The 27,985-nt window shown below is 37.6% G+C and overlaps 1 protein-coding gene across 3 annotated transcripts; it reads right to left on the bottom strand.

Annotated features, from left to right (window-relative positions):
• Mmut (methylmalonyl-CoA mutase) lies at positions 1–27,978 on the bottom strand. 3 transcript variants are annotated; one of them, XM_037200050.1, is made up of 13 exons: positions 27,854–27,978; positions 23,973–24,391; positions 22,551–22,918; positions 18,826–18,983; positions 16,158–16,329; positions 13,433–13,681; positions 10,428–10,539; positions 9,837–9,952; positions 8,286–8,401; positions 7,139–7,270; positions 5,008–5,155; positions 4,290–4,457; positions 1–295 (listed from the first exon to the last, which is right to left on the bottom strand). In XM_037200050.1, exons 2-13 carry the CDS (start codon positions 24,349–24,351, stop codon positions 167–169), a joined length of 2,247 nt encoding a protein of 748 aa, XP_037055945.1. In that variant the 5' UTR covers positions 24,352–24,391; positions 27,854–27,978; the 3' UTR covers positions 1–166. The 3 variants fall into 3 exon arrangements, with proteins under 3 accessions (XP_037055945.1, XP_028743090.1, XP_037055946.1); XM_028887257.2 differs by having other exon boundaries at positions 27,862–27,977; XM_037200051.1 differs by lacking the exon at positions 27,854–27,978 and adding an exon at positions 26,404–26,422.
• Between the last annotated feature and the right edge of the window lie 7 nt (positions 27,979–27,985).

The following is a 27,985-nucleotide window of genomic DNA, read 5'->3' as shown; positions in this document are numbered from 1 at the left end:
TGATTTTTAGAGATTTTTATTTTTAAACTCAGACTCTTTAAATATGTATATTAGCATGACTTCATGTTTATAATCAGGGTCTTTTATTGTGAGGCTGCCAAGGCAGGCACATTAACAGGCACATAACATTTACTATCTTCTTTGGTCACGGCTAAAGATCCAGATGTTATACAGATTGCTGCTTCTCTGTCAAACACTTCTCAATATCATCAAGCACTTGAACGGCGGCTTTGGGAATCCGGGTTCCAGGACCAAATACATGGGAAACACCAGCTTCATACAGAAAGTCATAATCCTGTTGAACATATTTGCTTGATATTAGACATTATTTCAACTTCAAAGAAATATACTTTATACATATGTGTCATTGTGAGTGTGTATACCTTTTCCTTTCTCATCTGGTACAATGTTTGCATGTGGAGCTGAAACAAACACTTTTCTTGACTGGGGCAGGTAATAATAACCAGCAACACTATGCTCAGATCCTAAGTCTAAATCAGAACTCTGCCTGGTGTTGTCTGAGATGTGAAGCTATGTAGTCCTAATAAGAAAGGAACTGAGCTTTAAAATCTAATTTTTCTCTGTTCTACTGCTTATCCTTCTCTGTGTTAAACTTAATATCATGATGTTTCCAAGTTTAAAAGTCTATTTATTTTCTCCTGGACATGTAGCTGTCACTAGTGAATAGTGATACTTTGAATGTAGCCTCACGATAAATCAGATTTTCTGTTTACGAAGACCAGTCGTTTTTCTGTTCTGCTGCAGCAGTCATTAGCTTAGTTTAGTGACGGCTAAGTTTTAGTGTACGGAGTCCCGGGGCACAAGTACTGCCACAGGCTTTAGCCTGCGTTAACAGCAGAACATATTTAGCTATAATAGTAAATTTAGGGTGTGCTGTGTGGCTTAACCCTTACCATACACGCCAGATGGTCTAGTCTGTGTTTAACTGTTGCAACAGTGGTCTTTTTCTCCCATTTTCAAATGACCAAAACTAGACAATAAATTGCAAATCACACAAATTATCTGCCAAGTACCCTTTCCTACCTTTGTACTATTCTTACAAATTCTTTACATTTTTTTTTTTTTTTTTGCAATAGCATTTAACACATACTCCTGAACCTGTGTCCTTTTTGCCTGAACTTCTGAGAACAGAGTTCATGTCCAGTCATCTTCGTATCTCCTTCACTGGACCTATAAACACTGAAAACACATCACTGTCTGAAACAGCAGGTGCTGTGTTTTAAGAGCCCAAAAGAATGACTGAAGCATCTGGTAACAACCATCTCCAACAGGCTGACTGAGAGGCTGCCTTCTTTTCCTTTCCTAATAATGCAGCATTCCATGGCATTATCCTTACATCTGAGCTATGGACATGGAATGGGATATTGAGCTGGCAGCTTGTGGAATCCTCTGAAATTCTGTAACTCATAAGGTCTGACTTGCTTAAGTCTTACACAAGCTTTGTAAAATATACCCTAGTGAGTGTGTTAAAAGTTAACAATTCCTAAATGTGGGCAAAGGACACACAGATGTTGTTTATGCTGTTTTTATTTATGCACCTTAGGTATTAATTTGGAATTATCTCCAAATTAAGGTACGTCACAAGGTCTTCCACAAACCAGGCCAGGAAAATTATGCTTCAAAATGTAACTTGGATCCATGTGTTCACTCAGCTAGCCTAAAGCATTTGAGGACAATGATGCAAAGAGGTCCAGATCCTGGCTGAGTTGCAAAGTAGTGGAGATGGGACATGTTTAATCAAACTGCAGAAACTGTACATGCTGCATCTGGAATGGGTACATCTGCTGGATTCAACACTCTGTGTTACACTTTCTAGTTCAATACTAAGTGGCTTTAAGTTGAGTAACAGCAGCATTTCACAGACCCCCTGTACTATCGTTTAATCAGTGTTCCCCAAAGGCCCACACATTAAAGCGTTGGACCCAGGCCTGTGCATGACTGTAAGGTGCTGAAGTGGTACAGGTGGGATCCAGGAGTCTTGGGTGACTAGGCTGAGAATTCCTTCTTTATTTTTCATGTTGGACCCTTAGGTGAATAATTTTCCTTCTCTATGCTCTCCTTGTTACAATATAGATTCCCAAAAGCATCAGTAACAACAGACAATGGACTGAAATCTCCAAAACTGTGAGTTAAAATAGCTTTTTCACTTTGAAAGTTGTTTTTCTTATATATTTGTTACAGTAACAGAAAACGAATAATGAGTATATGAGCTCTGTTTTCACTACCTAATAAAGGCTACCCATACTAAAAGTATGTCAGAGAAAGCAGCCATGCTCAGATTTTAACTTTATAGTAAAATATATCAAACAGTTCAAGATGCTCTCAGTGACTCTATCAAGAAAGTTAATGTGACTTGAAATGTATTTCCTTAAAATACCAGTTTGTTCACACTGTATATTTAATATTTTTCTCAACTCTTATTTCAATCCAACTATTTTCCACAGCTTAATTACTTTAATTCCTACATTTTAATATCATGCCCTAGAGCTTAGGAATTATAATTTCCATAGCTGCAAGACATATGAATTATTCCATAGATAGGCAATCTCAATAAATAATAGCCCTTAGCAAAGTATGGTAGCATGTGCCTGTGACTGGCATGGGGGACTGCTTGAGCAGAGTACTGAGACCCACATCTCAAGAAATAAAAAATATACAAATAAATTGGTCTTTCTGTTCCCAAACATAAACTACATTTATGAAAATTGGAAAGTGTATTAATAAAGACTTTTTCATGTTGACTATATCATGTTAAAACCTTATTGATGTAGGAAGAAAACAATATGCAAGCCACTCACTGCATCATCACCATAATAGAGGAATAAAGATTGTACATCTAGATGCGAAATCATATTTTACTGATGAATGTTGTAGTGGGGTCTTTGTAGCACCTACAAACATTTACTTTCCTATACACTCATAACCAAGTTTTTCCTATTCTTAATTAAAAAGGAAAAATGGTTATCATTGGAAGCCAGATGGGGAATAGGCCTTTTTTGCATCTTAATTCTTCTAAACCAACATTAATAACACAGGGTGGTGTCATTAATAGTTAACTGACATCATCCATTCTCCATTCCTAAGAGAACTCAAATGTTTGTTAAAGTAGCCACTTCCTCTCCCTCTGTCCTATAATATTCAGGACAAGCTGATTTCATATGCTAGCTGTATGGTATTTTTCAATCCAGAAAAACTGTTTCAATCAAAATAGTTTCACTAGTAAAGGAGTTTTATGAAGCTATGCAAATGACATAACTCTGGGGTCATCGAAGAAATGGATGAGTGACTCTCTACCAGATGCAAGCTACCTAAACGACCCATCTAAAGCCACTATACCTCTGTCCAGGGTATGACAGACACACTGCATTTCCATCATTTGTCTCTCTCTAATGTGAAGCCCATTGCTCTTATTCAAGTCTCTCTGCCACTGTTCACTGAATATGAAGATGGCAGATAGCTATCATAAATTCCTAGTAGTTTTCTCACACAATTTTTGTGGAGAGTTAAGTTAAATGTGATATAATGAATTAAAATATAACCTTAATAGAAAAATAATAGCACTGTCTGCAGAATTTACCTAGAGAAATTACCAGGATATAATTTGCCTCTACATCTAAAACGAATCATCCTTAGAAACATGTCTGTCTGTCTACCTGTCTATCTGTCTATCTATGTACCTATGTACTATGTATGTACGTATGTATATATATATATATATATATATATATATATATATATATATATATATATATATCTATGTCTGTGTTAGTCCTGCATTATCTTCAATTTCATAGCCTAATAGATATGCATGGAGGGGTGGGTGATGTATATGTGTTGTTTTACATAGCAATTTTCTCTGAATTATTGAAACCTTCCTTCAAGGAAGAAGCAAGGAGATTCCTGAGACTCAGGAAGGCAACTAAATTCACGTGTCTGGGACAGCTGAACCTTGCAGGATTCACAAGGACCCTACCCTAGGGCTACTGGAGCAGCAAACAACTGCTGGAGGACACTGACCAGCAAAGCTGCCATGGAGAGACTTTTCGGATCTATGGAGGTGCCTAAGTCCTGCAGAGGGCTCCAGGAAGGCACTTTCTTAAGTCTTCCCCTGGGTCAGGGTGTGCTCTTTACTGATGCTTTTTCAGTGATCTGTTTTTGAGTCACTCCTGCTCCTGTAAGAAAAGCCCTCACTCACACTCTTGTTAGCAACTCCAATAAAAACCTGTGCGTATCCATGTGTGTGTACTAAAGTATGAAGAAAAAAATACCTGTGGAGGAATCACACCACCACACATGACCAGGATATCTGGCCGTCCCAGGACAATGAGTTCTTTGATGAGCTCAGGTACGAGGGTTTTGTGGCCAGCAGCAAGTGTGCTGATGCCCACCGCATGCACGTCTGCGTCCACAGCCTGCTGAGCCACTTCACGAGGGGTCTGAGCACACAGAAAGCAGAGAAAGAGCTCTGGTTATTACCAGGCAGGGGTGAAGGAGAGCGCTGGGTACTGAAGTCAAGGTCCCAAACTGCTGACTGTCACTGCATGGTCCCTCGTTCTTAAGTTCTGGGTAGTAGAGAAGCTGTGGTGGACTCAACACCAATCCTGTATGTGCTTCTGGGACTGGAATTTATCAATTACGTCTCAGTTAGAAAAAAAAAAAATGTCTCCAAGGAATGAATCTTCAAGGTAATCTTCATGGACTACAAAATACCAATCAACACTCAAAGACACTAATAAAACCTCTAAAGTAAACCTCCCTTTCCAGAGCCTCATAGCATTTCATTCTCAACTGACATTTATTTCCACAAAAATGAGAGTTAACATGAACTTTTTACTTTTTAATCATAAATTAAATGGAATATATATATATATATATATATATATATATATATATGAAAAATGCAGATTTTGGTTGGACTTTTTGAAAACAGTTTCAAAAACATCATCTTGGCTTATAACATTGACTTTTTCTAAATGTGGCACATACCTGAAAAAGAGGGCCTATGTCCACATCAAAACCAAGATCAGCAAATCCTGTAGCAATAACCTTGGCTCCTCTGTCATGGCCATCTTGTCCCATTTTTGCCACAAGAAGACGAGGTCTGCGACCTTCACGTTCCATGAATTGATTAACTCTGGGAACATTTCAAAAGGCAATAACATTTAAATATTAACTGTCCAAATGTAAGATATAAAAACCACAATTTACCCACATAAATCTTTTAAGAACACCCACTTATGTGCAAGTCATTAATATCTGTGTTTAATAGTGAGAATGTCATGCAAGCCTTGATTGAATATGGTTATCTTCTGTCTAGAGCCAAGTCTGAAAGATGGCACAGTCTGTGAGCCCATCACCCCAAGAGCAGATAAATTCCTAACAAATATAGCCTACTGAAATTAAATCAAAGGACAAACACCTGACTGATCTACAACAGACAATGGATCAAGGCAGAAACAGTCTCCCAAGAAAGAAAAGCTTTTGCCAATCACTGGAGAGTTCTACCCATCCTTCAAAGGAAAACTAATACCAATGCTTCTCAAATGGCTCCATAAACAGAATGGGAAGGAACATTACCACAACCATTCTGTGAAGTCAGTATTACCAGATAATGTGGCCCATTGTGATGATACATAATCAGAATGCGTGTGTGTATAAAATTACAAATTATACCAAACATGTCTAAACACAACATCAATTTTTGTTTTTAAAAAAAAGATTCCCTCTGACAACTTTTACATTGGCTATTATTATATTATACAGTATTAACAGACTGTATAAGTGTTAATGCAGTTTTTAGAAGGAAGTGTGTGACGCAAGTTGAAAACACCAATCACCCAGGAGTCGGTTTTATATCCAAGAAACAACACACATTACAGCTTCATGTCAGGCAGTGGCAACAGTCCTCACTGTCAACTCAGCGAAGACTGACTTTACATTTTGTATGGGTAGCAGCCAGATGTTTGTTTTTCAAATGGGAAAATTGTTTGAACTATTCAAGCAACTAAATTATGTGAAAAAAGTTATGAAAGTCTATAGCAATATGGTGGTAAGCTCTCTCCCTGGAAGATTTGAAGCTGTATCAGTATTAATTAAATAAACATGTGTTTGAAATGAGAGACTCCTAATGGTGACTATGGTGCAAATAAAAACAGTATTCATTTTGCCAAATTTTAATATTTAATTTCATTCTCATTAGTCAGTAAATACTATGTTTCATGTAATTATATATAATTTATTATAGTCATAAATTATTAAATAACTAAAGACATCTTCAGAGAATTGAGGTGGCTTTGCCAATATGCAAACATTATACTATATATAAACTTAGTGGTACAGCTTACTACACATCTAGGCTCTATGGGGTGTGTGTGTGTGTATGTGGGGGGGGGGTGTGGGTGTGTGTGGGTGTGTGTGATGTAGCTTTCTGTTCCCACAAGTGTTAAAAAAGAAACACAAAATTACATCAAATTCAGGAGGAAATGGTGCAATTAAGATTCAGGAAGCAGAAGCATGAGGCTGCTTACTGCCTGCATACTATTTTGCAGTACACCATTTTTACCAGTAGAACAAGTGCACTCTAAAATGAAAATTGAAAAAAACAGCAAACGAGTAACAGCATTGTTTGTTATCATTAGTTACTATGTACTGTACATGAGGGTAAGTGCTATACTTCTATATAACTGGCAGAGCACAGGTATATAGCAGCATCACCATCAACACATGACTGTGATCATAGACAGCTACAACACCACTAGGTGGAATACCAATGGGAGACAGGAATTAACACCATTACAATCTTAGGGGATCTCCCTATGTATACAATCTATGGTTGGTCAAATATTAAAGTTTCACATTCTGACACAGGACTGTATATTTATAATTATAGTTATGAATAATAAATTATATAAATATTATAAGTTATAGGTTAATCACATATTATATTAACTGTATTATATATATTATTTAATATTTATTAGTTTTATAAGAATAACAGACTAGTAGAAAAGTCGATGTATTTCCCAAGTAGCAAGGACACTAAGCCATCAGCAGGCTCAAGGGAACTGTATTAACATCATGAAGATGAGATCAGAGCTCACTAAAGCTCACACAGTACCTCTTGATGGCATATGTGATCTCTTTACTTTCTCCGAACTCCTGCCGATAAGCTCCACTCACCATACGATCATTAGCTTTATGCTCACCAAAAACCTTTTTCAAAGCATCTGTGATTTCTCCAACTGTACATCTACAATATTAAAAAGAGGTGTCAGGGAGAGCATTAATTAACAATGAGTAGATAAATGTTCACCTCAATATCAATACAATTAGAATATTTTGTTAATAAATAAAAATAGACTGTAGAAAATCAAGAACGTTTTTAAGACACTATAAAAACATCTTTTCTGAACATACTTAATATAAAAGTAATTCTTAATTCCTTTATAATATTCATCAACCAAAATAAAGACTAAATAACCTAAAAGTTACAAGTCAGTAAGTATCTGAAGACAATTTAACAATGTCCCATTTATCAATACAAATGGGCAGAGCAAAGGTATCACTGCAATTTTCTGATGAGATATAAATCTTTCAGTGTGTTTCAGCCAAGCAGAGTGGTGAACTCAAGAAGACCAGGTAGATTACAGAAGAAAACACTGAAACAGTCCAAGCCATCAGCACAAAACCAGAAAGGAAACCACTTTACAAGTGCTCTCTCGCCTCTCCCTCCCCGGCCTTTCCCCCTTCCTTCTACTTTCCTTTTCCACCACAAGATTCCTCTAGCCCCAGAGGAGAAGGAATTAGTATTGCGGGTAGTGTATTCTCCTGGCTGCTTCATGATTAATGATTCCAAAGCAATGACGTGACAATAACTTCTTTCGAACAATTACCAGGTAAAGAGTTTCCCCTCTTTCCTTTAAAGACTATCTATGTCACGGCTGTACACACAACCTTGATCATAAGACTGAGTACTTCAGATCTCAACCTACAAATCAAAGAAACTGATGCATTATAATAGTGCCAAATGTTCTGAGCTACAGTGAATTGCACAACTTCTAATATCCCTCAAAAGATATTAATATTTTAAATATTAATAAGTATTGAAACTTGAGAAAAACCAGTGTAAACTTTCTAATAGTTTCCATTCTTTTCTTTCAGGCGCACAGAATTTACAGAAGCAATGTTTTATTTGAGTACAGTCTGAAAAGCTAAATTGGTCAAACTTTCATTATTTGGAACTCTCCAAACTCCCACATATTCACCTTGCACGAGCTGCATCCACAGCAAGAGCCAAAATGTTGCCATCTCCACTGGCAGCACACTGGGTAAGTGCCTGGAGACACCGCTCAGCCAAAGCTGGATCCCTGCTGGATTTGATCTTAGAGAGAAGAGAAGGGACAGCTTTATGTGAAAGGGCAACAAAATAGGCAGTACAAGATCAAACTCTGGCACATACTCTATTGACCAAGTGCCATAATCTTTACATCAAAACAGGGGAAGAAGTGGAAGAGAATAATATTCAACCTAAGAGGTGTGTTCATATGTTAAATTCATTCATTCAGGATTCTGTAAAATAATTCTGATTTAGCACAAAGCCAACAAATCAGAAGCAAGCAGAGCGGTAACTTTCCAAATAGTGGCTTCGGCTTTTCTGAAGCAACAATACAATGAAAACAGGTGGGCCCTCTACAGGGGAATGCCAAGGGACACAATTAACAGTGGGAAGAGCACCAGACCAGAGCTTACAGTGGAGTTTAACTATACCAGAAGTGTCCTTTAAATGACTGACAAATGCTGGCCATAATACATAATAGTGCTTAGTTTTATTTAAAAATCATTCTAAGAGACCTGGTCAGAGACAGAAAGAACCCAAGACAGATAATAGAAAGATCACGTCCCGTCAGGTCCGAGCTCTACTGCGCTCTGTCATCAACTTGAGCAATCATCATTACTCAAGCCCAAGACTCACAATCTGTACCTCCTGCAAATAGAGTCCAAACTGTGACATTTCCCAGGATGCCACTGAGAATATAGCATCTGTTATCAGAGATGGATGCAAAATATGTATTACAGCAAAGAAAAACTCAATTCAATTCCTCTTCAAAAAGCAAAGGTTTATTTTTCATTAATTTATGGCTGCATGTTTTGAATCTAAATTTTCCATCTAAGGACAGTGTGCTACAGTGTGGTGCTTCTGAGTTATCACTTGTAATGCACTACAGTATGATAGTGTAGAATTAATACTTGTGATAAACTTTTTATAGAATTTAAATAGAATAGAAAACATCTAAGGGCATGGAGCTTGGTTTACAAAAGTATTGTTTGCTGAAACTTATCTTTGTAACAGGTGCACTCACACAGTGCACATAGCTAGGTATGTAGGAAAAATGCACCTTTTGCTTAGAGTTATGGTAAAAACAAAAAAGGAAATACACTAGAATTAGAATGAAGAGAATAGGCACAGGAATCTACTTACACTGGGTTCAACCTCCATCTCACATTCACTTAAGAAAAATACAGACATCTCTCCAAACCAGCTTCCTGCCATACTGGATTGATTAACAGAATTAAATGAGGAAAACGTGTGTTCTTACTTTGTGACATCAGCACTAAAGTCTTAAGAGACCTAGTATGAGTCATGATTGTCCAATTATTTATTCCAAGCAAGTTTCCCAACGTCTTACCTTTAAAAAAAAAAAGAGAGAAGTAATATTGAACTCTTCCAGATATTATAGAAGCTATGTGGAACAATGTAAGAACTCAGCACCCAGAACCCAGGAAGAACATACTTATCAAACAATGGTCAACAGTACCTTCTTAAGTTTTTCAATCTGCTTGTTACGCACTGAAGTATTGTCAATGGCCAGAACTTCTACAGTGTCTTCTTTTTCCAACTGATACTTATTTACTCCAACAATTACTTCAGAACCTATTGATTTCCCAAAGGAAAATAACATATGAATTTACTCATAAATGGTCCTGTATTGAAAACGCTCTGATTATCACATATTTTTATAAGTTCAATATTTTTAAGTAGCATTCTTAACTCATAGCACATCAAAAAGTATCCCCAGAGTAAATGAGTGAATTCTTCCATGTAGAGTACAACGACTGTCAAGCATACTATCCTTAATTCTGTCACTGGCAATAGTTCATACATGCACGTCTATGTTTTAAGTACATATAAGCTTGCCTGTGTGCTTACAAGGATGCAAAGATCTAAGATACAGTCATACAAATACATTTGGATATGCAGATATGAGAAATATTCTACCAAAGCACTATTTTCCTTTTTTTTTCATTTTAAAATGTATTTGTATCAATTATGCATAGTATCCATAGACAGAAACTAATAGTCCTCCTTAATCATTGAATTTCATATACAAACTTTTCTATTCTCTTACCAGAATCTATTCTAGCTTGTCTTCGGGCAGCGCATTCTTCAATGCGAAGTTTAGGTATTCCTTCAGCTACAGCTTTGGCCATCCCACCCATTTCTTCAATTTCATTTATGAGCTAAAAAAAAAAAGAAAAGAAAGAAAGAAAGAAAGAAAGAAAGAAAGAAAGAAAGAAAGAAAGAAAGAAAGAAAGAAAGAAAGAAAGAAAGAAAGAAAGAAAAAAGAAAAAAGAAAAGAAAAGAAAAAAGAAAAAAAGACAAAAAGGAAAGGTTAGTAAAACTGAGATATAAAAGCATTTACCCTAGCCCTGTATGTTATATATCCCCTAATAGCATTCAAATTACAAGGCAAATGTTAATGCTTTATAAGAAAGTAATCAAATAAATAGAAGAGAAATAATTAGAATTTGTGTGCTTAAAGCTATCTAAAAGGACAAAAGGAAAATTTTAAAGTATATTCTGGAAAGCCTGAAATTTCTCATTCATGTCTTGTGGGGAAATGCCAACAATAGCTCCAATTCTCTAGCCTTTATTTTTAGTTACATGAACAAGATTTTTTAGGTTTATGACTCTTTAAGAAAAATATACATCAAGATGCAATTCTACTTTCAATATGAAAAACAAGAAGTGACATCATATATGTGTATATATGAGATGGAAGAGAACCATCAAAAACCCAGTATAAAATAGAATAAAATATGCATACGAGATAGATAACAACACAAAAATCAAAAGAGATCTTGATGCTTTCAGAAAGAAAGATCTGGCATAAAATAGTATCAAATTTCTGATCACAAATACTAGAGGCAAGAGTAGAACTTAGAATGAAAAGCAGGCCAGTGTTAATAAAGTTGATCACAGAATCATGAATAGAAATAATTTTAAGCCAAGTCCGCTATAGCTCATGCATGGGTTTGTGAACTTGACTGGGGTGACAGGCGATTAAGAAAGACAGACAAATACAAGTAACATAATCAATGCTGGGATAGGGTAGACCGTAAGTTCTCAGGTGGAAAGAAATGCACCAGTCAAGAGCAATGGCCAGGAAACTCAGAGATTTTTATGTACAGCACAGGAGGAGAGGTTAGCTAGTCTCCACATGAAGTCTCTATAAGGCAACAGCCTTAGGCTGCAGTCATCCAAGATGAGCAAGCTGCACTTGCTGTTCTTGAACACACCGTCAACATCTGCCCATGGACCAGAGGAAGGCTTTGGCAGTTCCCTGATCTGAGGCATTGAGGTCTGTGACATGGCTGTGCTCAGGATTTCATCCACTCCTTACACATTCACCCAGGACTTCCTCTGCTTCCCATGCTAGTCAAGGATAATAACACAATGGAGAAACTTTCAAACACATAAAGTTATAAGTGATTCATCTCCTAGAAAGCTTCTATGAGAAGTGCATCAAGATTAACATAGAGATGCACAACTGGTTAGTGCTGAAAGACCAAGAAACTGTGGAATGCTTGACACCGAATGGGACGTCTACATCCCATCTTTTCCCAAAAGGTTCAAGTGCCCATTTTGGAACAGGACGAGGGAAGACTCTATGAGGTAGAGAAAGCAGAAGTCTGGAGAAAAACAGTCTTGCCAGGCATGACCACACACTTGCATACACAGACTCACAGTGGCTGTCTGGGACTGAATGCAAAAGAGCTACACAAGACCAAGCCAGTCAAAATCCCAGTATGGATCAGGAGGGAGTTCAAGTTCTATCCCCATCTTAGGAGCTCCTGGCCATTGGAATCTAGAGGAGAGGGAGCCCATTACCTGTAGGGAGGAGGGTTCTGACAGTAGATGGTCTGCATCCATGCAGAGGCAGCACAAACGAACTTAGTATGTATTTCTTTCTTTTTAAGAGAGAGCATGTGAATTTAGGAGGGAAAAGTGGATGAGGAAGAATTGGAGCAGAAAGAATAGGGAGTGGATTTGATCCAAACACATTACATGCATGCATGAATGGTAAAGAATTCTTTAAAAAAGTGCTTCAAAGTAACAGGAATGAGATTCAGGTTTTATATTCCATAAATGTCAGTAGATCCAGAGAGAAGCCAGTTCAAATCAAATAAGGACAGGAAGGTAGAAACTGAGATTATCATTGTATTGCTAGGAAGGGGAAAGAAAGAAGTGGTATTTGTCAGCTGAAATACTAAATATTACTAAACCAGGAAAGTATCTGAAAACAGTATCTGAAGCATTATGTCTAATGCCTAAAGCCAACAAAATCAGAAGACACAGCACATGTGTGAGTTAAAACACAGATAAAAAGGAAAGAAAGTGTGTAGCTTACTCCAGTGAACAGAAAAGTAAGAACTGAAACACAACAGAGTAGTGCCTCTCTCTTTCCCCCCCCACCGTGTGTGTGTGTGTGCGCGCGCGCGCGCCTGTGTATGTGGGTATGTGTGTCTCTGTGTGTCTGTGTATATCTGTTTATGTCTGTTTGTCACTGTGTGTCTGTCTATGTTATGTGTATGTGTGTCTGTTTGCATGTGTGTGTATATGTCTGTGTGTGTCTGCCTGTTTCTCTATGTGTTGTCTATATGTGTGTGCATCTGTCTGTGTCTATACATCTGAGTTAAGCATATGCACTTTTAATAATAGCTATCTTTTGGGGGCTGGAGAGATGGATCAGAGGTTAAGAGCACTGCTTGTTCCTCCAAAGGTCCTGAGTTCAATTCCAGCAACCACATGGTGGCTCACAACCATCTGTAATGAGATCTGGTGCCCTCTTCTGGCTTGCAGGGATATGTGCAGACAGAACACTGTATACATAATAAATAAATGAATCTTTAAAAAATAATAATAATAGCTATCTTTTAATCCTACATTAAATATAATCATAGAAACAGAAATATACTTTTTAATTATGTTTTAGTAATGAAAACTATAAAGGTAAAGATAAATTTTGCTTCTCTCACATATATTTTATGGCTTTTAGTATAAATCTAAAAATGATTATAGATTTTTTTAAAAAAATCTATAAAAAGCAAAGTTGAAAGAGGAGAAACTGACCTTCAGAGCAGCTTCATAAACATCATTTGTGAGTGATTCCATCATGTATGATCCTCCCCAAGGATCAGCCACTTTGGGGATCCCAGATTCTTCTTGAATGATGATTTGTGTGTTTCGGGCAATGCGAGCACTTTTCACAGTTGGCAAGCCTAGAGCTTCATCGAAAGAATTCGTATGCAAAGACTGTGTCCCTCCAAACACAGCCGCCATTGCTTCGATGGTAGTACGGACAATGTTATTGTAGGGATCCTAAAACATTTGACCAAAAACCAAAGGCAAAACGAGAAAAAAGTTCACAGACATCAAAGCTAGAAGAGACATTATAATTCAGCAACAACTATATAACCTACACCACATCAGACATCAGAGTATCAAATAAACTCACACAAACTAGTGAGCAAGCCAGAAAAAATTAAGAGCCAAGGTATCTAGTCCAGACTTAGGCATGAAAACACTGTCTCACATATTCCTCTAAAATATCAAACAATTTTACATTGTTTAAATACTGTTCCTTAAGCATATCATGAAGTATAATTTTTCTTATTACAGGAATCTTTTTTCCTAATTTATAATCCCTTAATTATTTTTCATACCTGCAATGGATGTGTCCAAAGTAGGCACTTAATAAATGACTAATTAAACTGATTAAGTGTAAATTCTTCGGTAGAAAATAGGATTCTATTTCATTATATTCCTAACTGTGATGTTGGCTAGTCTATAGATTTCAGTTTTAATTGTAAAAATCAGTATATTAAAATAAGATTACAAAAGTTCCTTCCAACCTCAGAATATCTATTTCCCTAGTCATAAAGAACATGTTGGTTGTTATTCAATGTTAAAAGTAGAAAAGACATGTAATTTAAAATCACAGTAAATGAACGTATAAAATGAATAGATATAGAAGCAAAATATCACCACACAATTTTAATGAAATCAAATTATACCATCCAAATGATAGTCTTTAAATGTCTGTATGCTTTCTTGCTTTTATTTGAAAGTGTGTGTGTGTGTGTGTGTGTGTGTGTGTGTGTGTGTGTGTGAAGATTAAAATCAAATTTTAAACCAATGGACTTATGCTAAAATGTATCTCTTAAGAATTATTTACAAGTATTGATTATAATATGGTTTTCATTTCTTCTTCATCATCAGCAAATAATTTTTCACTGTATTAGCACAGTAAATAGTCCCATGAATTGACAAATGAGGTTTCATGCAATGCAGAAGCTTCTGTATAACAAAGGAAAACAATCTCCAGAGTGAAGAGATCGGCTACAGATGGGGAAATAAAAACCTGCCACCACACACCGAACAGGAGCCAGATACCTAAGATACATAAAGAACCTCAAAAAACTAAGCCCCCAAACCCGAACCACCACATCACTAAATAAGCTAATGAACTGAAAAGACCAAAGAGGCTAAAGGCTAAAGACCAAAAAGAACTCAAAAGAATAAATACAAACAGCAGGTAAAGAGGAAGTGTTTACAGTCGTAGCCAGCAAGGAAATTCCTATTAAAACTGCTTCCCGGTTCCATTTCATCCAAGTCTGAATGGTTATCATCACCAGCACCATGACATAAGGTGTGGCAGCACACGCCCGTGATCCCAGCACTCAGGATGCAGGAGCAGGCAGAGGCAGCCCGGTCTGGTATTGAGTTTCCAGACCAGCCAGGGCTATGCAGTAAGATCAGAAGAGATAAAAATTAAAAAACAGATGGAAAAAAAGGAAAGAGAGGAGACAAGAAAAGGAAAGGAAACAAACAGCATCAAATATCGGCAAAGAAATAAAGAGGAGCCCTATTCACTGTGGGTAAGAGTGTGAGCTGTTGTATAGCCACTACAGAAATCAGTGTGCACCAACCTAAGGGTCCTAAAAGTAGCACTACCATAGGTTCCAGCTATCCTGCTCCTGAGTATACACCAAAAGGACTCTAAATCAACAACATACCAGAGATACTTGCACATCCAGGTTTATTAATTCTCTAGTCACAACAGTTAAGAAATGAAATCAACCTAGATCTCTATCAACAGATAAAAATAGATTGATACATAAATACAATGGAATTCCACTCAGCTATAAAGAAAAATGAAATCATGACTTGCAGGAAAATGGGTATAACTGGAAATCCTATGTTCAGCAAAATAAGCCACATTCAGGACAAATACCTTGTATTTTCCTCTTATCCACAGAACCTAGATTTAAAATTAAATGTATATGTGTGTGTAGTTACAAGTGTGTTTGTAGACCACAAAACTAAAAGAGGGCCATGCATGAAAGGAATATGTCTTATGGTTGGTGAGGAAAAGAAAGGATCCATGTAATAAAAAAGTCAAACAAGGTACTCTTTAGAAGAAAGGGAACCAGTGGGGAAAGGGAGTGGTTAGAGGGAGGGGAATGAAGAGAACAGAGTTTAATGTCATACGTGTATGAAGATGATGTGAAGAAACAGATCTACAACTGTGTACACTAATCTAAAATACTAAGATAATAAAAGAGGACTATGCAAAAGCCAGCTAGGAGTGATTTTACAGTTAGCCACTAGAGGGAGCTAACTCTTTTCAACATGTGTCAACTCGAAACCTAAGTGTGCATTATGCTTCAAGTTATTCCTGACTTTCAGATATTAGCAAACAGGCTGCTGAAGACGATCCCTGGCTCTATTTGTTACCTAGAAGAAAATGTTTGTTTTCTTTATGCAAGATCTCTATTTTCAGATCGATACATACCTGCTCAGTAAGTGACCACCCTGATGTCTGGCAATGTGTCCGCAGAAGAAGAGATTTGGGGTTTTTAGCATGGAACATTTTTTCTACTAAGTGAGCCCAAAGTCTTCTCCCAGCTCGCATCTTCGCTATTTCCATGTAGAAGTTCATCCCAATTCCCCAAAAGAAAGACAACCTAAAATGGTAAAGTCCAGAACTAGATGAAACTTAAAAATACAAACAAGAAAATAAAACTAATTATATCACACCCTAGAAAAACCCATGTCCAGATTTGAATATCAAGCAATTAATTTGAATTAAAAGCAAAGCACATGTATCTAAGTAACTATGAGCCTAACATAAAAATGGCTGTGAACATCTGCTTCTGGGAAGTTATTCCCTTCACAAGTGATTTTCTTTAGGAAAGACTTTCCTTTTGTGTGCTGAGTAAGACAGATTCTTGGGCTGGGGTGCAGCTTAATGGTAGAGTAGTTATTCAACACACATTAGACTCTGGGAATCAAACTCTTATTTATTTCCCCAGTGCTGGGATCGAACTTAGGGCCTTACATTTGCAAGGCCAATGCTTCTGCCATCCAGCTACATGTCCAGCTTAAGATCCATCTCTTTAAAAAGAAAAAGACCCAGGAATCCCAACTTTGTAACTGTAACATGTAATCTGGAAGAACAGATTCACATTCTTGCTTTGTTTGTGTAGCATGGGGTTGCTTTTTCGTGTGTTTTAAGAAAATGATTGGGCACTGAATTTGGTCACATTCTCCTCTAATTTGTCCTCAGCCTCACTATTCCCTTTTACCTCACATTCTGTAATGGATTTAACTGATTTACGTATTTAGATTACCTATTTGCCTCTAGTGACAAGAAGGTTGTAAAATCTCATGAAAACCAAATGAGCTCTAAGACACTAAAGTTTAACAAAACTCAATGTACTCAAGCACTGAGGTCTTAGGATCTGTGCTCATCCTCAAAATCTGCTGAGGTCTGTGAAGAACTTTTCTTTATTTCAAGATATTTATCTAAATTTTATCCATTAGTTCATGTAAAATAATAAACATATGTCAAATGGATATCTTACAAACTAATATTTCTCTATCATAAAAACTTAGAATAAAATGAACATTTTACCTGTTATTTTAAAATGTTTTTATGAGATGGGTGTCCATTTTCTGTGTGTTCATGTATGTACAGGTGTGCAAGTAGGGGGCCAAAGAATAATTTGAGGTGTGTTTCTTGGGCATCATCTCCCTGGTTTTGTTTGTTTATTTTTGAGACAGGGTCTATCACTGACACGGAACAAGCTGAGATAGCTGGCCAGTGAACCCCGGAACCCACCTGCCTCTGCCTCCTCAGCACTGGAATTGCAAGCATGTCTATAGCTTTGATACCTGGGTTGTGGGGATTAAACTAAGATCCTCTGTATGTAATTACCAACCGAGTCATTTTCCCAGTCCTGTTTTACATTTCTGCAAATCTCTTTAATGTGCAGCTTAAATGAAGACAGCTAAAACCGTACATATGTCCAAGCTATTTCAATATAGCATACCATATAGCTTTATATCAACTCTGGAGAAAATAAAAATGTAAAAGAAGAATGAAGTTTTAAAATACTCAGGAACAAGCCGGGCGGTGGTGGCGCACGCCTTTAATCCCAGCACTCGGGAGGCAGAGCCAGGCGGATCTCTGTGAGTTCGAGGCCAGGCTGGGCTACCAAGTGAGTTCCAGGAAAAGGCGCAAAGCTACACAGAGAAACCCTGTCTCGAAAAACCAAAAAAAAAAAAAAAAAAAATACTCAGGAACAGTGTAGACCTTGAAGATCTACGTAATCCCCAGGAGTCACTGGACCACATTTTGGGAGCTGCTGTAATAACAAGCATACAATATTTTTAGGACAAAGAAACAGTCACTAGCTATGTTTTGCACATTTGAATTGTCAGCACACAGTTGAGTCTCGCTTCAGGGACTGACTGGATTGATTTCTGACCAATTTAAATATTTCATAAACTTTATTTGAAATGTTTCCATATTGTTCATACTTTATTAACAATACATTTTGAGACTATATAGTTTATAGTATTGTACATCCCCAAACATTTATATATGTGTTATAGAAAAAAAAAGGAATATGTGATTTCCATATTTTCAAATGAAAAAAAAATGTAACTTGATTTCATGTATATATATATGTATGTATGTGTGTGTGTGTGTGTGTGTGTGTGTGTGTATAGTTTTTCGAGACAGGCTTTCTCTGTGTAGCTTTGCGTCTTTCCTGGAACTCACTCTGTAGACCAGGCTGGCCTCAAACTCACAGAGATCCACCTGGCTCTGCCTCCTGAGTGCTGGGATTAAAGGCATGAGCCACCACCGCCCGGCCTCATGTTTATATTTTAATATAACCTCCATGCATGTGTTAGTTGTGTTCTGTAAATTACTAAAAAGATGGTGTTCTTCCAATTTATAGAGAAGCATGGTCAAATTAAATTCTGATTGTTTTGCTACTGATAATATTTGCTTATTTTCTCTTTCTCACTAGGAAAAAATAGAAGACAATCTAAATCTATCATACCATTTATCCCTACAAATTTATTTTATCAGTATATTTTGCTCTACAGGTGGAAAATGGTTCTATGCATGTTGTTGACAGAGAAAAGACACCTAAGTTTAATCTACTGACCTTGGTGCAAATTCATCAATGGTGAGTCCAGCCTGGAGTCCAGTTCTGCAGTACTCCACCCCATCTGCGAGGGTATAGGCCAGTTCTAGAATGGCATCAGCTCCTGCTTCCTGCATATGGTACCCACTAATCGAAATGGAATTAAATTTTGGCATGTGCTATATAAAATAATAAAATATAACAATGAATAAAATATGAAAAGGTTCTATTAAACTTATGCTACAAAAGTATTATCTATAAAGTGATGTTCAATTTCAAATTACTTGGTAGTTTATAATCTTAACTGGAAAAAAATTAGTATTTGTTAGAGTAAATTCTTTCTCAAATTTAAGTGATTGATCTATGAAGCATCTTCAAGATGTTATATTTGTTTTTCTACTAGGAAACAGCTGCACCAGGTATCTTTTAGGCTAGCTAAGACTTCACAAAGACCTTATGATTTGACTGATATGTTGATACATTTAATATTACTTACATTATTTTCTTATTTGAATGAACGTATCCAATATGAACAAGTACACAGTGAACAAAACTAATTTTACACTTAGTGTTATATTTTGAAGTAAAACAGGATAAAATGCACAGCTTAAAAATATAAGCCGGGCGGTGGTGGCGCACACCTTTAATCCCAGCACTCGGGAGACAGAGCCAGGCGGATCTCTGTGAGTTCGAGGCCAGCCTGGACTACCAAGTGAGTTCCAGGAGAGGCGCAAAGCTACACAGAGAAACCCTGTCTCGAAAAAACCAAAAAAAAAAAAAAAAAATCAAAGACTGGGGCTGGAGAGATGGCTCAGTGGTTAAGAGCACTGGCTATTCTTCCAGAGGACCTGGGTTCTAGTCCCAGCACCCACATGGCAGCTCACAACTGTCTGTAGCTCCAGTTCCAGGGGACCTGACACCCATCTATAGACATACATGCAGGCAATACATGCAGGCAAAACAACAATGCATATGAAATAAAAATAAATTATTTTTAAAGGTTGGCTTTATCCTATTTTTAAAAAAAAATCAAAGATTTCAGTTTGATTCACTGTGATAGTTAATGCTAAGCATATTCCAGGTTCTTTCTACCATGACCACTAAGAATACCACATACCATTATTTCCCACCATTACATGTGAGCTCAAGTACCTGACTGAATATATCCTTAAAAACCAAAGACTTATCATACTACTTGAGTCAACTAAACATAAAAAAAAAAAACACTGAAAACATGAGCTCCGATGTCAGAGGGCTCAAATTTTCGCCATGACATTTAACCACTGGAAGTTCTTCAACTTTGCTATTCTTTGGCTTCCTACAAAATAGAGGTAATAATTGTATTCTTATGGAATTGTTTTAAGATTAAATGATTCATCTAAATCATTTAGTATTACCCTAGCAGACAATAAGCACTCAAAAAAGTTAGCTGGCATTGTTTCTGTATGTTATAAATTAAATATACCACATTTATATATACCGTGGTTATGTACATCCACACAATACACAAATATAGTTGTGTGTTTTACATTCTCAAGTACTCTAACACAAAGTTCTTTGAAAATTCTCTATAACAAAATCAAAAGGGGGATAGAATCACATGAAGTTGAGAAAAATCACTGCATTTTGAGAGTTTATATACAAAAGCCAGGAAAAGGGTGCTTTTCTGTGCATAGGAGTGTACTGATCCAGACTTTTAAATAGTAGAAATATAAGCATGATTCAATACTATTCAACCTTAAAAAGGAAGGCCGTTCTGATATGGTATACAAAGGGCAACACTGGGAATATTATATTAAACAAAATGAGACTATCCCAAAAGCGAAATACTGAATGATCCTACTCATGTGAGCAGTCTGCAGTATTCTAACTTGCAAACATTACAGCAATACAATGGTGGTGTATCCTAAAGAGGAAAGGAGGGAACAATGGCGTATTCTGTTCAGTAGATAATTTCAGTTCTGCAAAATTAAGAGTAAAGGTAGATGTTGGCAATGGTTGCACAACAGTGGAAAAATAATTAATGCCACTGTACACTTATACATGGTTAATATGGTAATGTCATGATATGGATATTTCCCCATAATTAAGAATTCTTTTAAAAATACAAAGTTCATAGGTTAGACAATATTTCAAAAATCGTATCATTTGATCAGAATCTGAAACCCACATGCTGTCATTTACAGGAAGGAGTAGGTAAAGACAATTCAGAACTTCTAGAAAACATTAGGATCTTTTACAAGGTGAAATACACAAGGATACAGAAGCAAAGAATGATACTATCCACTCCAGCAACCAGTTTTCACCTGCTTCCTCTGACAGCAAGTCCTAAGCTTAGAGTTCCACAGTACAAGCCCTCCACTTCGTCTTCTCTTACTACTGTGTCCACAGAGATACAGGAGGACTTTGCTAGTCTTCTATAAGATCCCTCTCCCTACTGGGCGGCAGTGACACATGCCTTTAATCCCAGCACTCAGGAGGCAGAGCCAGGCGGAGCTCTGAGGCCAGCGTGGTCTACAGAGCGAGATCCAGGATAGGAGCCAAAACTACACAAAGAAACCCTGTCTTGAAAAACCAAAAACAAAACAACAAAAAAGAGCCCTCTCCCTCTTGCACAATGGCCAGCCTACCTGCCAGCCTGCCTGCCTTAACCATAGAAGTTAATATGCCTAACAACAAAAGAAAAACAAGAGAAAAGGAACTAGGAGCCCTGATTACTATGGAGCTCCACAGACACAAACCCCTCACAGCCCACCTTCTAACTGCCTTAAACCAAACAGAGCCGAGCCCTATTTAACTTAAGCTACTGCTATTTTTGTGCTCGCTACATGTTGCTAAGCAAAATATTTATGTATGTCTTAGTAATCTCAAATTGTGGTGTAAAAACACCGTTATATATAATACAATTATACACATACAATTCTATGTGGTACAATTCGATGGGGCAGATGCAAAACCTGAAAACCCTTTGCAAAGTATAAAGGCTGAGTATCAAATGAAGAATGCAGAAAACACTGGCAAGATGTCTGGCATAAGTAATTGCCGAGGGTGAACAGGCTAAAAAGAAGGTTGGATGCAGACGAGATTTTTCTCTTCGGCATTAAGCAATTTTAAGGGATGTGAGGAGAAAAGCACCGCTAAAAAGTGAACACCAGAGAAACCACACACTGCTCAGAAGGAAATGTGGAGGCCACGCTGCTTCAGCAGCAGTGCCCAGGGAGCCTTCTTCTCCCGCTCCACAGGCTGGAGAAGATGTGCCTGACTCAGAGGTCAATAGAGATGTCATGGAGATGGCAAACATATAAGCAGTCTGTTCCAACCCAGTTTGTAGTAGAAATAAAACCCTATCTGTCTTGATACCAGTATGTATCTTGACTCCATCTGAACTCTGAAGTGACTCTAACAATTATCAGCCAACTGAGTATCAAGGACAGAACAGGAAGTAGAAAAGTGGAATAAATACTGCCTAGGTTACAATCATAAAATGACCACATGAAGCTGGACGGTGGTGGTGCACACCTTTAATCCCAGCACTCGGGAGGCAGAGCCAGGTGGATCTCTGTGAGTTCGAGGCCAGCCTGGGTTACAAAGTGAGTTCCAGGAAAGGCACAAAGCTACACAGAGAAACTCAAAAAAAAAAAAAAAAAAAAAAAAAAAAAAAAAAAAAAAAACCTACATGAAGACAAAAACACTTTGTGAAAATCCCTATTAATTACTACAGCAAACTCTGCAGAAAGAAAGCATACCTCTGCTGTGTATTCGAAAATGTCAGCAATAATTTTCATGGACGGTTCTGGGGGGAAAATGTAAGTATTTCTGACCATAAACTCCTTTAGGATATCATTCTGAATTGTGCCTGTGAGCTTCTCCTTTGGCACGCTTTGCTCTTCCCCAGTTACTATAAACATTGCTAGGACTGGGATAACTGCTCCGTTCATGGTCATGGAAACAGACATTCTTTCTAAAGGAATGCCATCAAAAAGGATTTTCGTGTCTTCTACAGTGTCGATAGCAACTCCGGCCATTCCAACATCTCCGCGAACTCGAGGGTTGTCTGAATCATAACCACGATGTGTTGCCAGGTCAAAAGCAACGGACAATCCCTGCTGACCAGCTAAGTACATAAGAAAAAACAAACAAAAAAGAAAGACAAACGATGGTTATGTTAGAGTCTCATAATGAAGTAACCGGAAGCAGATTACCTCACTCCCATGCTCATATGAAACAAATACTTGGCTTCCTAAGAGTCAGCTGTTTCCAAAGAGGCTAAGACACACAAACTGAGCTTCTAGATAGATGAGAAATAACAGAAACAACAGCATATCGCTTATCTCACACCTGCACAAGGATATTTTTCTCAATCTCATACATCAAATAATTTTTGTAGTTGTTTTTATTGAGATGTTTTCAAAACTCACAAAAATGTCTAGCTGATCAGATATACTTAACACAACTTAGTATATATATATGCTTTCTTACTTTGTTTATTCTCTACCATGGTCATAGCATAATGCCATAGCCATTCAAAATACTGTTGAACTAGAATTTTAGACTTTATTCTCACCACCCCCAAAAAATGTTAATAAAACTAGGAATAAAATCCAAGTTGGCCTTCAGCACACTAGGCAAGCACACTACCACTCAAATATTGTCCCTATACAATATTTCCAAATAACTAAACTACATTAAATATAAATCCAATCCTTCCCTAAGCAACATAAACCTAGAAATTCTAAAGTTTATCATGCAGTTAAGATTTTATCATACATTAGAAGGGAAACTGCAGACATAATTTTCTAATGAAGGACAGATTTCACTGTATATATGGTTAGCACCTCATTTCCTACTATGGAGCTTGGCGTCACTTACATTTAAGCTTTCCCTCCAGTTCTTAGCTCCATAAAACTAAAAGCTTTCCAAAGATAAACTCCATCTCTTTCCTTCCTGCATCCTCATCTCATTTCTTTTCTACAATGTAGCTAAAAGTGTGGTTTATCTCCAAGAAGTTTACACTTTTTACTGTTGCCTCTTATCTTTTTGACCACAGAAGTTGAGAAGCACCCATTTGTTTCACAGTAAATTCAAGCACAAAATGAATGTCATGTTTCCAGAATGAATTAATGGCTCCTATGTCATCACAAGCATCATGCCTCCCATTGAAATCTTACCCTTAATATTGTCCTTATAGAATTTATTGCTTTCTTCCACAGTACTAAAGCCTGCATACTGACGGATGGTCCAAGGTCTAAATGTATACATGGTGGGATATGGCCCACGAGTGAAGGGCTTCACTCCTGGAAATTCTTCAGGTAAGTCCCTAGTATCTGCCCTGGAATATAAGGGCTTTATAGAGATGCCTTCTGGCGTGTGCCATATTAGGTCCTCTGGGTTTTTGCCTTTCAGTTGCTTTTTGGCCAATACAGCCCATTCTGGGTGGATGGGTTGCCGCTGATGTAGGAGCCGTTTCCATCTGGAGGCTGATGTATCTTTTAATTGCTTCAGGTAATGGGGTGATAACAAAAAAAGCTGATTCTTAGCTCTCAACATGGTGAAGCATGGATACTCCCAAAAGGAAGTGAGAACTGACCTAGAAAATTTTAGAAAAACAATATACATAGTTAGAGCTGTGAAGGAAATCTGGGGCTTTCAGTGAGTTGGGAGAAAGAAAAGAAAGAATACTGGTCGTTTCATTTTTCTTTCCTTTTCTGCTTTTGCACCTGATATTATATTACACTTACCCTTGTTCTTCGTAATGACTATTGTTCTAGATACTGTCTTCTTCCTCCACAGCCTCTTAGCTGGTCTTACAGACCAGTCTTGGCCCCCTCCAACACATCTGACACTGATAAAGTGCAAATCTGACTATACCATACTCCCACAGAATTTTTCAAAGGTTACATCACGGGGTAGATTGTAACATAGTATTTCAATTAATTTTCATTCAAAGCCCACTTACAAATCTTTTAGTTTATGGTAGATACTACATTGGTGTGTAGAGGAAAAATGCAGTAAATAGGACTAGCAGGCACCCAAGGCATCCATGACCTGGTCTCCAGGGATCTATCAAATTTATTTCTGTCTTTGTCATTTACGCATTTTATGTACTAGAAATACTAGAAAACTCATAGTTCACTGCATATGCCAAATATTTACCCACACAGGAAAGCAGCACACCACCTCAATTACTCAACACTTGTTTACACGGCCTCAACATATAGAGCCCACAGTTTTCAGAAGAAAGTCATATACAGATTTCATTATTATAGTTGTCTCACCAGTGCTTTACACTAACTGGGCAAAGTGAATTTAAAATTCTATTTTTCAGGCTGGAGAACTGGCTCAGCAGTTCAGAACATTTCTTGCTGTTGCAAAGGATTCCTGGGTTCGATTCCCAGCATGCATATGGAGGCTCACCACCTCCTTGAGCACCAAACATGAACGGGTTCACAGATGTACAGGCAGGCAAAACACTCATACACAAAAAATAGTAAATCTAAAAATGTTTTTTAGAAATTCTATTTTTCATATTAACTTCTGACCTTCCAAGTTAGTAAAACATTGAAGACTGCCAACTAGATATTATGGATCACAAAACAAGAAACATAAAATCACTGATAGAAACATTAAGTGTTTTAACTACTTTACAATGTAAATTTCTAATACATAAAAGGTCTCAAAAATGTAACCCCCTTAAAGTGAACAACATCCATCCTGGGATAACTTCTATAATGAAAGATAAAAACAGACATTCTCTGCTGTTTTATTTACACTAGAAAAATAGAAACATTACAAACATCTAAAATTAGAATAAGTGCATTCATTACAACACAGACAAATGATAGAATTTAATAAAACTATTAAAATAAATTTAGAAAATAGGAAAAAGTAATATTTCTGCACATCAGAATTTGCAGAAGTATTCATTTATGACAGTACAGGGAAAAAAAGGAAGCCTTTAGGATGACTGTTATGATCTGCACATAAATGATATTAATGTATTATGTTTATGGAGATTAGTACTCTATCCAACTACCATTGTGTGTGCTTTCCCTAAATATTTTGACATCAATTTAAAAGTTAAAATTATGTTGAGTATACTTGCCATTAAAGTAAACAGGCTCAAATAAGTATTAGGTGAAAGAATCAAGATATATCCCTGTAAATGCAATACACTCAAATGGATTTTTTTAAGTTAGCAGAACAGAATATAAACATAAGTACAACAAATGCAATACCAACTTTTTAAAGCTTTTGTAATTTTTAACCTATTAAATCCAAGAAAGCCTTGTCATCCACTTTTATTTCAAGCCATTTGGATTTCCGAGAGCCGAAAGGATAAGTGGTGAGAATGCTGAGCTCACATCTGCACTGCTTCTGCAGTGATGCGGAACACTGAAAGGGATTTGACAAATGTCTGGACTACAGTGGAGACAGGAAACACACCCATTTCAAACCAAGTTTTAATGAATCTTTCTTCAAACTGCACAAATGATAAAACAGGGTCCCGATCGAACAAGGACTTCCCGAAAAGCCAAAGGCCGAATTAGTAAAAGTTAAAACAGCACTTCAAAATAACCGTACTAGACAGGCACAGTCTACCTTTAATCCAAGCACTCGGGAGGAAGAGGCAGGTGGATCTCAGTGAGTTCAAGGTCAATCCGGTCTACAAAGGGAGTTCCAGGCCAGTCAGAGCTACATAGTGAAACCCTGTCTCTAATAAATTAATACATATAAACACGCATGCATACATACATAACACACATTTAACAGTACTGTTGTTATTGACAATAGGACTTCTAAACTTTTATTGAAAAGTCATTAAAAAAAGATTTCAAGAATTCAAAGCATTATGCAAATGTGTTAATGATGATTAGAATTGTTAAAGTGAAAAAAGCAAAAGCCATCCTCACAACTCCAAATATTTACGTATGTATATAAGAATGTATATTCCCCAGATAAAAGTAATTTAGAAAAAGCCAGGGAGCCTTTAAATGCAGCGCTCTAAATTCAAGGCCAGTCTGGTCTACAACGTGGAGTTCCAGGACAGCCCGGACTACATGAAAAAACCCTGACTGCAAAAACCAAATTTAAAAAAAAAAAAAAAAAGTAACTTAGAAACAAAAATAACTTTCAAGTGCAAGTGTAACTGTTTACATGTAGCTCTACATTAACACGTCACAAAAGCTAGCCACGCCCACTGTACGATTGGCGTAGGGGTGGATCCACAGAGCATAAAAGTTATTAGCATAATGGAACTATCAGCCTAAGGCAGAAGTTCTTGATCTGTGCGTCGCGACTCCTCTGGCTCCTCTGGCAAACCTCTATCTCCAAAAATATTCACATTACGATTTATAAAAGTAGCAAATTACAGTTCTGAAGGAGCAACAATTTATGGCTGGGGGGAGGGGGCAGTGGGTCACAACATGAGCAACTGTACTAAAAAGGGCAGCAGCATTAGGAAGGTTGAGAACCACTAACCCCAAGGAAATCATTAAACACAAAACTATGTTGGAAGAAGATCAGCAAGTGATTTAAAAATCACACGCATATGTCGCGCTCTGAAAGGCAAAGCCGAGAGGCTAGAAATGTTTCTTTTTGCAGCAAATTAGACGTGCCTTTTCTTTTTCATCTCTTCCTATCTCTTACTTTTTGTCCCACCACGTCTAGCAGCAGAAACAACCTACAAACAACCTGGGCTCCAGGTCAGCGTGGACCCAGGGCACCTCTTTAACTACGAGTGACCTCTCTCTGCCTTGCGCGTGCGTGGGAAGCCAGGGAGGAGAGGGATAACGCTACCGCGCGGCTGAGAAGCACTTTGCAGCGGTGGCCTCCGAATTCCACGGCCCTAACCGAAAATGAGAAGTCGGTCGAAGTGAACATCTAAACTTCAGGGGAAAGCAGGAGGGCAAGGGGGGGGGGGGGGCGCTCCCTGTCACAGTAGGACGGCAAAGAAGGAAGGAAAGCACCGGAGGACAGAGACAGGAGGCAGAAAGATGAACACAGCAAGGGGAGAGACTCGCAAGCCTGACGTGCTCCACAGCGCACAGGCCTACTCACAGGCCACAAAGTGGGGGGCGACCCGGCCGAGCCCAGACCCCACCGCCGAACCCCGATCCCCGCGGCTCCCAGGCGCTCGCCGCGGGAGCTCGCCAGCCAGTCCAATCAGGGGGGCGTGGCCGAC

The sequence above is a fragment of the Peromyscus leucopus genome, chromosome 16_21 (assembly GCF_004664715.2).
Source record: "Peromyscus leucopus breed LL Stock chromosome 16_21, UCI_PerLeu_2.1, whole genome shotgun sequence".
In the NCBI taxonomy this organism is placed as follows: Eukaryota; Metazoa; Chordata; class Mammalia; order Rodentia; family Cricetidae; genus Peromyscus; species Peromyscus leucopus.
This window is presented reverse-complemented; position numbering and strand designations above follow the sequence as displayed.